This window comes from Ctenopharyngodon idella, chromosome 21, assembly GCF_019924925.1.
Source record: "Ctenopharyngodon idella isolate HZGC_01 chromosome 21, HZGC01, whole genome shotgun sequence".
NCBI lineage: Eukaryota > Metazoa > Chordata > Actinopteri > Cypriniformes > Xenocyprididae > Ctenopharyngodon > Ctenopharyngodon idella.
The window spans coordinates 9,594,893-9,608,243 of NC_067240.1; the positions used below are offsets into that span (position 1 = coordinate 9,594,893).

At 39.6% G+C, this 13,351-nt stretch overlaps 1 protein-coding gene across 9 annotated transcripts in view; it reads left to right on the forward strand.

Annotated features, from left to right (window-relative positions):
• Positions 1-3,908: 3,908 nt before the first annotated feature.
• LOC127503466 (macrophage mannose receptor 1-like) overlaps positions 3,909-13,351 on the forward strand; it is a 75,628-nt gene continuing 66,185 nt past the window's right edge. For 4 of the 9 annotated variants that reach the window (XR_007927101.1, XR_007927099.1, XR_007927098.1 and 1 more), the window contains exons 1-9: positions 3,911-3,952; positions 4,041-4,067; positions 7,594-7,977; positions 8,077-8,418; positions 9,331-9,693; positions 9,792-10,166; positions 11,363-11,737; positions 11,830-12,180; positions 12,336-12,698. Coding sequence is in view for 2 of the 9 variants with exons in the window: in XM_051877349.1 (XP_051733309.1) it covers positions 4,043-4,067; positions 7,594-7,977; positions 8,077-8,418; positions 9,331-9,693; positions 9,792-10,166; positions 11,363-11,737; positions 11,830-12,180; positions 12,336-12,698 (2,578 nt within the window). In the remaining 7 variants the exon portion in view is untranslated. Of the gene's footprint in view, positions 3,953-4,040; positions 4,068-7,593; positions 7,978-8,076; positions 8,419-9,330; positions 9,694-9,791; positions 10,167-11,362; positions 11,738-11,829; positions 12,181-12,335; positions 12,699-13,351 lie in introns of all 9 variants that reach the window. The other 5 variants (XR_007927100.1, XM_051877348.1, XM_051877344.1 and 2 more) reach the window with 2 other exon arrangements.

Consider the following 13,351-nt stretch of genomic DNA (forward strand, 5'->3'; position numbering starts at 1 on the left):
TGTTATAGATTGTAATATTCTTGAGTCTCCTGAAAGAAAAAAAAACTGATCAAAATCATAAAACACCTCTTTCTTTGTTTGTTTGTTTATTATAGCACAGACAAAATATACTATAACATATCACTTTCAGCAGTGTTTTATGTATCTATTATAGGCCTATATATAAAGATAGCTGCAATAAAATCAAACAGAAACTGGTGAGCAAGACACATGACTTGAAGTCTTGAGATACTAACGTGTTGGGGAAATTTTCAAAAATTTCTTATGATTATTCCCTTGTGCTTGTGATGACATAGTTTCTTTTAGAAGTGTTTAAGAATGCATTCTCTGAGTCACGTAGAACAGCTACATTTAGGGATTTATTTTTGACTCCCGGCCAGGCCCGAACAAAAGACGATGCTTGTATGTGACAAATGTATGGATTTTGTAGAGTGCGGGGGGTGTGAGTGTCATGTGACAGGTGGAAGAGTTCTTTTCATAGTCATGTGCCTAAATATGGGAAGAGAATAGAGTTTTCAACCTTGAAGGCCGAAGTATAAGAGAAGGGTGAGATTCTTTGTCTTACACTCTGCAGCTACTTGTGTTTCTGTTAACTGTTTGACCTTTCTTGCAAGAAATAAAATCTTTTAAAGACAATTGGAGAAGTTTGTCTCTCATGCAGTGCAATATATACGCCAAAGTCCAATTTTGCGTGCATATGATACGCCAATCCTTCCCATTAACTTCGGTGGAGAGCAGATGCGTCCAAATACCACGCAACATCTTCAACATTTCATCAATGTCGTCACCAGCGATGCTCAGTTCGCCCAGCCCAGTTCACCTGATGCGTGTACATCTTCAAACAGGTAAGTAAGGGCAATTTAAAAAAAAAGAAAAAAAAAAGGTATTAATAAATGAAAGTTTTTAATCATGTGACATGGGTCTTCAGCTTTTAGACACGGCTGATGACAGCACTACAAATCAGCAGAATTAATTACTAGCTAACTTTAACGTTTTTAGCTGAAGTGGTAACATTAGCCTACGGGACCCCCCAGTGGACTAATCAGTGCGCATAGACTCCTACACCGAAATTATTCCTAAATTGTGGGCAACAGGACAGCCTTTTTACTGCCTATAAATCGTGCCTACAGAAAAGGCATGTTAATGCATGCTGCATTTATAAATGTTTTAGGCCTGTGCAACTTGTGAGCCGCTTTGGTGTCCCTGTTATCGGTGTACATATTACCTGTGAGTGCGGGTGTGGGACGTTAACTGACGCTAGATCAGTATTTCGGATCAAACGGCCTACATTCACTATACAAGCCGATCTGAGATCTGTTAGAATAATAGGCACGTTGGTATACTTCAGGCAAGCATTACTAGTTGCTTGCAGATGCATGATACAGTATGGTTGGATTAGGCTCCTATTCCCAGGATATTTGATTTCTGATGTTGTCATGTAACATTATAGTCCTTGGTTGACAATAAAGTGAATTGTATGTCTTTTTTTTTCTTCTTTATAGTACCATTGAAAAGGCTTAGGATATGCTCACATCAGGTCCTCCCACAGAATTAAATATTTTGTTACGTATAATTAATTTTTGTTTTGTTTGTAGTAAAAATGCCAGTTGGTTCAACTCTTTGGCAGTGCACCCATTGCCTGGAAAAGATCAATTGTTCCAATAGAAGATGCAGCAAGGTAAATAATGTACAATAATAATGACAACTTAAGGTATGATGTCTGTGGCCAGATAATGGACATTTGTATATTCCATTAAAATATGGATACATAACTAACTTGGTTTCTAGTATCATGCCTTTAATATTATTAAAACATGCCAGTGCTTTTAGGCCCTTGTTAATAGAGGGTCAGAAGATCAGCAAGGCTTGATCAACTGGACCACAGTTTAGAACCTTTTTTTATTATTATTATTTTGTCATACCGTCTCCCCCTCACTCTCTCTGTCTTTCTCCCTTACTCCGTGTGGGAAGCTGCTGGACATGAAGTCCAGGCAGACGGCCCGTATGAAAGTGTTCCGGACCAAGGAATGGGCACAAAAATGTCCCGCAATCAGGCAAAAATCTTTGACAACAGTGCCCTGCTGGTAATAAACTTGTTGTCATTTTTAAAAGCTGTACTGTTTGACATTCTTATATTTTAGATGGAAAAGAGTGGTTTTACCGCAGTAACCAAAGTTTTACTGTGGTATTTGTAGTTAAAGCACAGTACCACAACACTTGCCATGCGTTAAATACTTTTTTGTAATGTAATTGTAATTCAATATTTTTTCTGTTTTGCAGTTCCTTCAGATCACATACTCCTCCATCTAAATCTCCCACAACACCTTTTAATCCAACAGCTCTTTTAAGAAGCTGTCTCTCACAAAATCTCTCTCTCTCTCTCTCTCTCTCTCTCTCTCAGCTTTCTTGCCTATTTTTCTGAACTGTAATCTGTAATTCATTTACACATAGTTTTGCTCTCTTTTTTTTTTGTTGGTTATCATGGCATATTTTTAAAACTCAGAATCAAATGTTGACCTATTCTGTCAGAAAGCTGAACTTGAACTCAAAGTTCCCAATGCTGATCTTGAAGAAGCTGCCGGGGAGGCTGAACAAGTCCTTCAGAGGTTCAGTCCTTCACAGGTAATGTTGGACACATTTAGTTATAACTGATTTGCTTTAATGGATGTATCCATATTTTATGTGTTATTAACTTTCCTTAAAGTCCTTCCTCTCATACAATTTGGTCACAGATCAAGATTTTTAACACACTGTCTCATCATGTATATATTCCTCTTTGTTTCAGTGTGTTTCCTCCAGGTACTCCAGTTTCCACCACAGTTCAAAGACACGCAGCAGAGCTAAATTAGCGATACTCAAGTATCTGTGTGTGAGCCCGGTGATGGACTGGCCATTCGTTTTCGGTGTTTTGAACATTCAGAAAAGATTCAAAAATAACGTTTTAATAACATTTTCAAAATGACAGAATGGAATGTTCTTCTGACGTTCACATAATCCAAGAAAGAAACGTTCTTGATACATTAAAAAACTGGACGTTTTCAATGTTTAAAAAACATTCAGAAATAACGTTTTCATAACTTAATGAGAATGTTAGCAAAACATTCTAAAAACATATTTTTGTTAGCTGGGGAGGCAAATGTCGTGCAGGTGGTTTTGATTATCAACAGACATAATCAAAGGTTTTCTATATGGTTATGTGCTCCTTGCCTTCAGATTTCATACAATAGCCAGTAAAATGTGAACACACAAGATTTTTTCAAACTGTCTGGTAACTTGTTCGTCTGGTTCTGCATTATGTAAATACAGACGGTTGATTTCTCTTTTAAAAAACATTTAACCACAATGATCATTTATCACGTATCATTGTTCAGTACAATCACCATAAAATATTTACCGACCAGTCAGAAAATTGAAAATGAAAAGCATTTATAGATACAGTATTTCAAGTACCTGTTGAGAGAGTGATGGATAATGAGGTGGCTTTGAAAGGATTTTTTACAGATAAAAAAATAAATTAAAAAAATTACCATAAAAAGGTTCTTTAGGACAGTATGGTTCTAAATAGAACTTACTATGTGTAAAGTAAAAAAAATCACCTTATAACATGAAAATGAGTGTATAAATTGAATGGAAAGCTGCTGAACAGAAAAATTCATTCATATTCTTCAGTTTACAACATGTCTCTCACATTTAACCTTTAATAACAAGTTAGTCCAACTAGTTCATTGATGTTAAGTTGTGTATACTTCCATTCATTATTTATATTTTGTACATTTCTGTTAAACAAACTGGTAGCTTATTTAGGCCACCTAGCAGGTTTAGTGATTTAAAAGAAAATAGTCACACCCACATTTTGGATTTTGCTGTATATATTAAGACAGCTGCAATAAAATCAAACAGAAACTGGCAAGCAAGACACACGACTTGAAGTCTTGAGATACTGTAAACTACGGTACGGTAAAATAAATGTTTGACAAAACTGGCACTTAATTACTTTTAAATGATTTTTTCAATTACACATGCATATTTTTTCTCCACAGCCATGTTTTCACTGGTACTATTCTCAGGTATGGAACTTTTAAATGATTTTTATCCTCATTTTGGTTATTTTAAAATATATGTGAGAGGAGGGGGTCCAAAATTCAACCACTGCAAAACTTTTTTGGGTTGCACTTTATTTTACAGTACATGTACTTACATGTACTTACAGTGTACTTACCTATTAAAATACTGAGTAATACAAGGTAACTACAGGGGTTAAGGTTAGGTTTAGGTGTAGGTTCAGGGTTAGTACCTAGTTATTACCCAGTTATTATAATTTCTGTAATAAGTACATAGTATGTACATGGGGAACAGGATTGTAAAATGCTACCCTTTTTTGTTTAAATTTCATTTCACATCATCTTAACTAATTAAAGGGATAGTTCCCTCAAAAATGAAAATTTGATGTTTATCTGCTTACCCCCAGGGCATCCAAGATGTAGGTGACTTTGTTTCTTCAGTAGAACACAAATGATGATTTTTAACTCCAACTGTTGTGGTCTGTCAGTCGTATAATGCTTGTCAATGGGAACTCCATCTATAAGAATCAAAAAAAACATGCACAGACAAATCCAAATTAAACCCTGCGGCTCATGACGACACATTGATGTCCTAAGACACGAACGATTGGTTTGTGCGAGAAACCGAACAGTATTTATATAATTTTTTACTTCTAAAAAACCACTATGTCCAACTGCCCTGCGCATCCGGTTAGTGAAAAGGCAGAAAGGGTCCAAATGTCCAAATGTTGTCCTAACTCGAGAAGTTGAACTTGACAAGGCGATCTAAAACATTTTAAAAGCGAGAAAACTGAAAAAAGCAAAAGAGGCGCAACAGTCTTTAATTTGTCAGGAGTTATGCTGCCTTCACGTGCTATCGGAACTATCGTAAATACGAGTTTCCTTATGCTGGGCACTTTTACGGAACACAGACTCACAACAATGTCAAAGTGAATATGAAGCTTTATTGGTCGAGGCAGGTATGACAAACAAGCAGGTGAGTAATGTAGAATGAGAAGGATGGTAATATTGAACGGTTATACTGACAATTCTTTGCAGATGGATGGAGGAGATCGTGGAACTGAGCAGCCGTGCACACACTTAGGTGGAGATGGTGGAGTGTGGAAGGAGTCCAGGGAATGAAGACACTGGAGAACAGGAGATGCTGGAGACACGAAGGAGTGGGAGAGACGAAGGAGCACTGGAACATACAGGTAAGTGCTGACAGGTAAGTGAGTCCACATACCAACGAACGAACGAACGAGACCAGGCCAAGTGCTGTGGTGATATGTGTGCTTAAATATTGCTGTGCTGATGAGGTAATGGAGATCAGGTGCAGGTGATTGCTGAGTGTGAGCAGGTGAGAGACAGGAGGGATGATGGGAAATGGAGTCCGGGGAAGCTGAGATAGATGGTGACCGTGACAGTACTCCCCCCTCCCGGTAGGCGTGTCCTCGCGCCGTGGATGGAACAACCGGGGAGGGAGGGAGGGAGGGTGGGTGCCCCGAAGACCTTATAGGCAGGTGAGGGTGAAGGTGCAGATGAGTATGAGGCCTCCAGGGTGGAGCCAGGAGCTCAGGTGACCCGGGCGGGGCCGGGCACACAGGCGACCAGAGCGAAGCTGGCTGTTCAGGGGCGCCATGGCAGATCGGGAGCTTCAGGGTGCCATGGCGGTTCAGGAGCTTCAGGGCGCCCTGGCGGATCAGGAGTTTCAGAGCGCCATGGCGGTTCAGGAGTTTCAGGGCGCCATGGCAGATCACGAGTTTCAGGGCGCCATGGCGCATCAGGGGCTTCCGGGTGCCATGGCAGATCAGGGGCTTCAGGGTGCCATGGTGGTTCAGGAGTTTCAGGGCGCCATGGCGGTGCGGCCTCCATGGCCTCAGCCACTACAGCCACGGGTATATGGCCCCCTCTAAAAATTTATTTGGGAGGATCCACGCATCTCTGGACTGGAGCGGGCTCAGGGACTGGAGTGGAGTCAGGGAATAGAGCGGACTCTTGAGCGGACTCGGGGACTGGAGCCATCTCTAGGCTCTCAGTGAGGAAGGGAGTCACCTCTGGACTCGGGACGGAGAAGGGAGTCGCCTCTGGACTTGGGATGGAGAATGTCGCCTCTGTAAACATGGATGTAAACATATTCGTCACTGACATAAACAGGTATGTTTACATTTGCTAGCAGCTTTCTACACCGGTATGTTCAAAACCATAGCGATTTCTCCTCAGCTTTTCTCTTTGTCCGTACGGTTGTGTCATGTTTTTAAAGACGTGTTGTTCAAGGAGTTGTATTGTTGCAACACTTCAACGCACCGTTCCGCCATCTCCACTGTCCAACAGACCCATACAGCAGCTGGTTTCGTGGTCGCAATTTCAAAAGCGCTCTCATTCACTTCTCTCATTGGCTGTTGTTAAAGAACTGACGTAATCTTCCTGATTTAAAATCCTAAATATCAAACATGTTTGATATGATCGGGGCGGCCCCGATTTGTGTGAGAGCAGATCTGGAGGTGCAAGATTCGATTTGTGAACGCCTCACATTACCAGATAATCTACGCCGAACATCTGAGCCGATCGAGGTCCTCGACAAGATTTTTTTTTCTGATTCTCGGGAGGGGGAAATCAGGCATAAATCGGCCTAAAACTCCTGCATTGTGAGCCAGGCATAAGCAGTAGCGGCTCCAGAGATTGTATTATTATAGGGAGATGAGAGGGTCTGTATCTCTTATCATTGGAGAAAGCGTAACAGCTAACTTAATCACATGCGGCACCTCTAAAGCCCCGGGTATACTTCACCCCGTCCGCGTGCAGCCCAAATTGAGACCACGTGGACGGTGCACGTGCAACAGGACAGAAGAGTCCACTAGGTGGCAATAAGCACAGTACTGAGCACAATGTGCAGTCGTCGAAGAAGAGTTTGTAAAGAGCGATTCAAAAACAAGACGAGTAAACTCAGAAGCATGCATTCTCCATCGTTTTTGATTCCTGTTCTCTTGGTGTGTCTTCTGAACTGTGTTGCAATGGTGGATGCACTGTTTTTCTTCTCCGATCCTGCCCAGCGAATGTCCCGTTGATGACACGATGTCTGGTAAAGAGTATAGAATAAATTGTACTGCGCATGTAAAGTATACCCAGGGCTTAAGCCTATAGTGTAATGGCAGTGACATCAGTGCCCGCCGTTCAAAGCTCTTTCCCTGCCTACAGCCAGAGCCGGAGTGTTAGCATTAGCCGTTACACTGTTTTGGCTAAAGGTTGCAGGCTTGCCTTCCAGTGGCTTTGGCGGCTCCTGGCCGTAAATTTAGGTAGGGCAGACTGGAGAGGGCACATGCTAAAACACATTGGTTTCTAGATAATCTACACCATAGAGTGTCTTTAAGTGGATAAATATTTTTCATTTATGGTGCACTTTCAACCTTATACTTACACCTATCAGTATAATGTTTACTTCATTAAAGGTCAGTTATCCATGCTATTAGAAGTTGACCCATTATGCATGACAGTGTCTGCAGTGCCCCACAAGTATCATGTGATCTCAACTTAACTTTTGCATTTTCAACAGGTCTCTTTACCCTCACATTGTGTGTCCCTCAGTATGTCTTTGTGAATGAATCCAAGACTTGGGCAGAAGCTCAGAGATACTGTAGAGATAAATACACTGATCTGGCCACCACTGAGAATGATCAACAGACGGTTCAGTTATTGGACACAGTTAAAGATGATTCCATTGATCTGGCCTGGATTGGACTCTATGATGATCTAAGCAGTTGGAAATGGACTCTAGAGGACAGTGATTTCTTCAACGTGGGAGGGAAGGAGTTCAGGAACTGGTATAACCGAGGACCAGACAATTCTGGAGGACAAAGTCTGTGTGTATATATGTACTATGGGAGATGGTATACAGCAGACTGCTCCAATACATTTTATCCTAGCGTCTGCTATGATGGTAAGCTGTACATTTAAAATGTCTAAGACAATGAACAAAAAATTAAAAACAACCAAACCAAATTTTCTCTCAATTTAATATGATATTAATATCTTTCAGGAAGACAAAATGCCAGTGCTACTTATGTTTTAATTTACCAGTACAAAACCTGGACTGAAGCTCAGAGTTACTGCAGAGAACATCACACAGACCTCGTCAGTATCAGGAATGAGGCTGAAAACCAGAAGGTCCAGTATTTATTACGGAATAATTATTATTACGGTGTTTGGATTGGACTGTACAAAACCAGATCTTGGTCAGATCAGAGCAACTCTTCATTTAGTTACTGGAGCACATGGCAACCAGATGCTGCAGGATCCTGTACTGTAGTCTCATTCAGTGACTCTGGGAAATGGACAGATGAATACTGCAATGATGCATTTCCTTTCTTTTGTCACAATGGTGAGTAGATCTTATATTCTGTCATAATTTACTTACCCTTGTGTCAATCCAAAGCTGTATGTATTTCTTTCTTCTGCGGAAGATAAAATCAATTTTTTTGAAGAATGTTGGTAACTAAAGAGTTTTGGTGCCTGTTGACTTCTATTGCATGGACATGGAAAAAACAAACAAACAAACAAACAAAAAAACAACAACACTAGACATTTCTCAATCTTTGTGTGTGTGTGTGTGTTCCACAGAAGAAAGAATGCTATACACTTTTGGAATGACATGAGGGTCAGTAAATCATGACAAAATATTTTATTTTTTAAGTATCCTTTTAACACCTTTTCTAGCTTGGGTAGTAATCCATGAAATCTATCATGTGCTGTAGACCTTATGCGCCAGAGAAACAAGCGCACCGCCATCTTTATAATATTGTCTTTGAACTTCCGTTTTTGCGGTATGGCATCGCTGCTGAAGAATAATTAGCTGGTGAAGTGGATACTTACTTGTTGTAGAGGTAATTAAAGTTATTGTGAGCATTGTAATGTTTAAAGCAGATGTCTTAACAAATGTCAGTAGACCCAGAAGATTTTAAAACGAGCAGTTCATTCATATATACGTAAGATCGCTGTGGAAATACAAACCGGAAGTCAAAAGACAACGAGCGCAGCGCTGAAAAGGGGCGGGGCTACATAAGGTATACAAATAAAATTGCCTTGCCTATTGAAACACATGCTTTTTTACATCATCTCAGACTGTTTATTTTGTAAAAAAAAATATATATATATATATATTTTGAGAAGTTTGTTAAGTTTGAATGCTGCTGTCATTAAAGCAAAATCAAGACAAAACAAATACTAAATATTCTGAAATACATGCTCATTTTTCAATTAAATTTAAAATCATTTGTTTCCTCTATTGCATTAGCATCATCTCACCAGTATCATTTTGTGAATGAGTCAAAGACCTGGACTGAAGCTCAGAGATACTGCAGACAGAATTACACTGATCTGGCCACCATTGATAACATGGAGGAAATGAACAGACTGATCAACACAGTTAATGGGAGTTACAATGGTTCAGCCTGGATTGGACAGTATGATGATGTGAACAGCTGGAGATGGTCACTGGAGGACAATGATTTCTATCAGGAAGGAGAGAGAGATTTCAGGAACTGGTATCATGAACCGGACAATGATGGGGGGAACCAGCTGTGTGTTTACATGAGTTATGATGGAAAATGGTATGATATGTCATGTGACTACACGCTGACATTCGTTTGCTATGATGGTAGGAACATTTCGTTTTAGATATTAATTTAAATTAGTTTTTTTTTTTTTTTTTTTTGTCAGTAAGAGCTAATGTGCAAATATTTCTTGTATTCTCAGGTAGAGAGAATGCCACACAGAGTTACATCAGAATATATGATGGGAAAACCTGGTCAGAGGCTCGTAGATACTGCAGAGATCATTACACAGATCTCGCCAATGTGAGAAATCAGACTGAGAACCAGATGATCTTTCAGGTATCAGGTGGAGGAGTCTGGATCGGACTGTACAGAAACAGGGTTTGGTCAAACAATCAGATTACCAGTTATCAGAACTGGAGGCCGCAAATTCCTTGGTCACAGGCGCAACCAGATAATGGAAATAATCAAGCTAATGAATATGGATACCAGCACTGCACTGCAGTATCATTCCAGTATTCAGGCCGATGGACAGATGAGGTCTGTTTATCCAGCATGCCTTTCTTCTGCTACAGCAGTAAGTTCATTCGCTTTGTTGGATGTCATTATTTGGTAGGAATGAGAAAGGATGTGGATTCAAATACCATTGTGAAATTTATTGTTGAAAACTCTAATCACTAAAAACCCATGTTAATGGTTAAATAATAATAATAATAATAATAATAATAATAAAGAGATAAAAGAAACTTCACGAAAGTGACTAATCACCTTAATGGTGGCCTCAAAAGAACAACCTTTTTTTATTAAAACATCACCAAATACTATAAATAGAGATAAAGCTACTGTTGGGGGTCCAAGCACAAATTTTCTTCTTCTTCAAACTTCTCCTAGGTCATACTTCCATTTCACACAAAATTCTGTGTGTATTATTCTGCCACAAATGGCTTCCACAGGACTCAGAATCAATGATAAAACTAATCAGCCTGTCAGTTCTCTTATCACCACCAAACCTGACTTTGTATGTTCTTGCTTTTTTTTTTTTTTTTTTTAAGTTGCTCATACTAAATTACCTTGAGTTCAACTTTATCTATGTTTTGGTTTATAAATAATTTATTTAAAATCTGTTCTGTTTGGTATGCAATCTTGACAGGAAAATAATGATTTTAGCTGTAGTATTTAAAAGGTTAGTTCACCAAAAAATAAAAATTATCCTATGATTTACTCACCCTCAAGCCTTCCTAGGTGTATATCTTCTTTCAGATGAACACAGTTGGAGATATATTTAAAAATATCTCTAGTCCTCCAAGGTTTATAATTGTTGTGAATGGGGGGAGAGATTTTGTAGCAAAAAAATGCATCCATCATAATAAAAGTAATCCATACGGCTCCAGAGGGTGATTAAAAGCCTTCTAAAGCAAAGCGATGCATTTTTGTAAGAAAAATATCCATATTTAAAACATCCGGGGGACGACCGTACGCATACTGCACAAGTTGACTTGCGCCAAATGAGTAACCCTTCACGCAATGTATATGACGCAGGTTGTAGGAGTATCATAAGCCTCTCGCGGTTTAAACAAATAGGGCTGTGCAACAGACTGAGCTCCTCTTCTCTTGTATCGAAATCCTCTGACATTTCTCTTTAAAAATGATCGTTTTAGACTTTTAGACTAATTCGTGACTGGTGTTTTGTTTTGCTCTATCCTCTGCACTTCCATGCTCGTCATTGTGTCATGCAAGTAATAATTTTTTTCTGTGCTGTAAAACAATTCACAGGAACCTGCACACAATCTTCATGCACCCGTCAGTATCACTTTTTGAATGAGTCTAAGACCTGGACTGAAGCTCAGAGATACTGCAGACAGAATTACACTGATCTGGCCACCATTGATAACATGGAGGAAATGAACAGGCTCTTTAAAACAGTGCGTGGCTCTTACTATGGCAAAGCTTGGATTGGTCTCTATGATGATCTGAACAGCTGGAGATGGTCTCTGGAGAGTGCAGCGTTAGAGGGAGGATTTAAAAGCTGGTATGTCCAGACACCAGTGAACTCAGGTGGACAGAATCTGTGTGCGTACATGTCATATTACCATGGAATATGGAGTGAAGCCTTTTGCTCCACTGTACTTCCCTTTGTTTGTTATGATGGTGAGAACTGCTGATGGACTTTCTAACAAGTAATTAGAACAAAATATTTATGATTCCATGAAATATCACATATTTAAGTTGTTTCCCCACAGGAAGAGCGAATGCTAGTACAAGTTATGTGTTGGTTTACCAGCCCAAAACCTGGACTGAAGCTCAGAGTTACTGCAGAGAACATCACACAGACCTCGTCAGTATCAGGAATGACATTGAAAACTACAGGGTTCAGTCATTGATACAAAATTATTATTATTCAGTTGTTTGGATTGGACTGTACAGAACCAGATCTTGGTCAGATCAGAGCAACTCTTCATTCAGTAACTGGAGGACAGGACAGCCAGATAATGCTGGAAACAGAGAATACTGCACTGCAGTGTCATTTAGTGACTCTGGGAACTGGACAGATGAAAACTGCGATACTGCATTTCCTTTCATTTGCTACAGTGGTGAGTAGATCTCTAATGACAATAATAACCCTTTTTAAACACAGAGACAAAGTAAAGGGACTTCCCCCCCACAAAAAATGCAATTTCTAAAACTGTGACTTGATCAAATATATTTGTTTTGTATCTTTACGTTTTCCCCACCTTGACACCATTAGCATTATCCTGGGAGTATCATTTTGTGAATGAGTCAAAGACCTGGACTGAAGCTCAGAGATACTGCAGACAGAATTACACTGATCTGGCCACCATTGATAACATGGAGGAAATTAACAGTCTGATCAACACAGTTAATGGGAGTTACAATGGTTCAGCCTGGATTGGACAGTATGATGATGTGAACAGCTGGAGATGGTCACTGGAAGACAATGATTTCTATCAGGAAGAAGGAAGAGATTTCAGGAACTGGTATCATGAACCGAACAACAATGCTGGGAATGAACTGTGTGTTTACATGGATAATAATGGAAACTGGTTTGATTCATCATGTGACAACTATTACACATTTGTCTGCTATGATGGTAAGACATTACAATTGAACATTTCTTTTTTAAGTGTAGGCTACATATTTAGTTTTCTTTCAGTGAAAGTCAGTATTGCGATAAGATCTCTGGAACAACGGCCGTCTTTGAACCTCTCTCACTCTATGACATAGGACCACCGATTAAGAGCCACGATCACAGAAATCGCCACGATTGTTTCACAATGACAATCTTTTATCTGGGATAGACAAGAATCGTGCAGTGTATCCCGGGATTTACACAGCAAAATCCCCAGTGTTAAATGAACACCCCAAAGTGTACATATGTGTCCACACTACAGGGTGTTAAAAGTAACACTGAAGCAGTGTTAAAGTTAATGAGATAATTAAGTGATGATTGAGTGATGATTGACCATTAGTAGTGACACCTGATGTTAATAAGCAAAATCATTGAAGGAAAGCGAAAAGAAAACAAACAAACAATGGATGTGTCTCAGTCAGCTCCCGAGCTCATGAATCAGTATATCGTGTACACGAATTCGGGCACTTGTAAGGACAGTAAAGGATGCTGGTTCACTACACATTGGGACACTTATGACTCCATTTCCTCGTTGTACAACATCACTACTGGTATTTATGAACAACAGCAGAACTGATATTTTCTGACATTACTTGTAATGTTGTTTAAAGTAC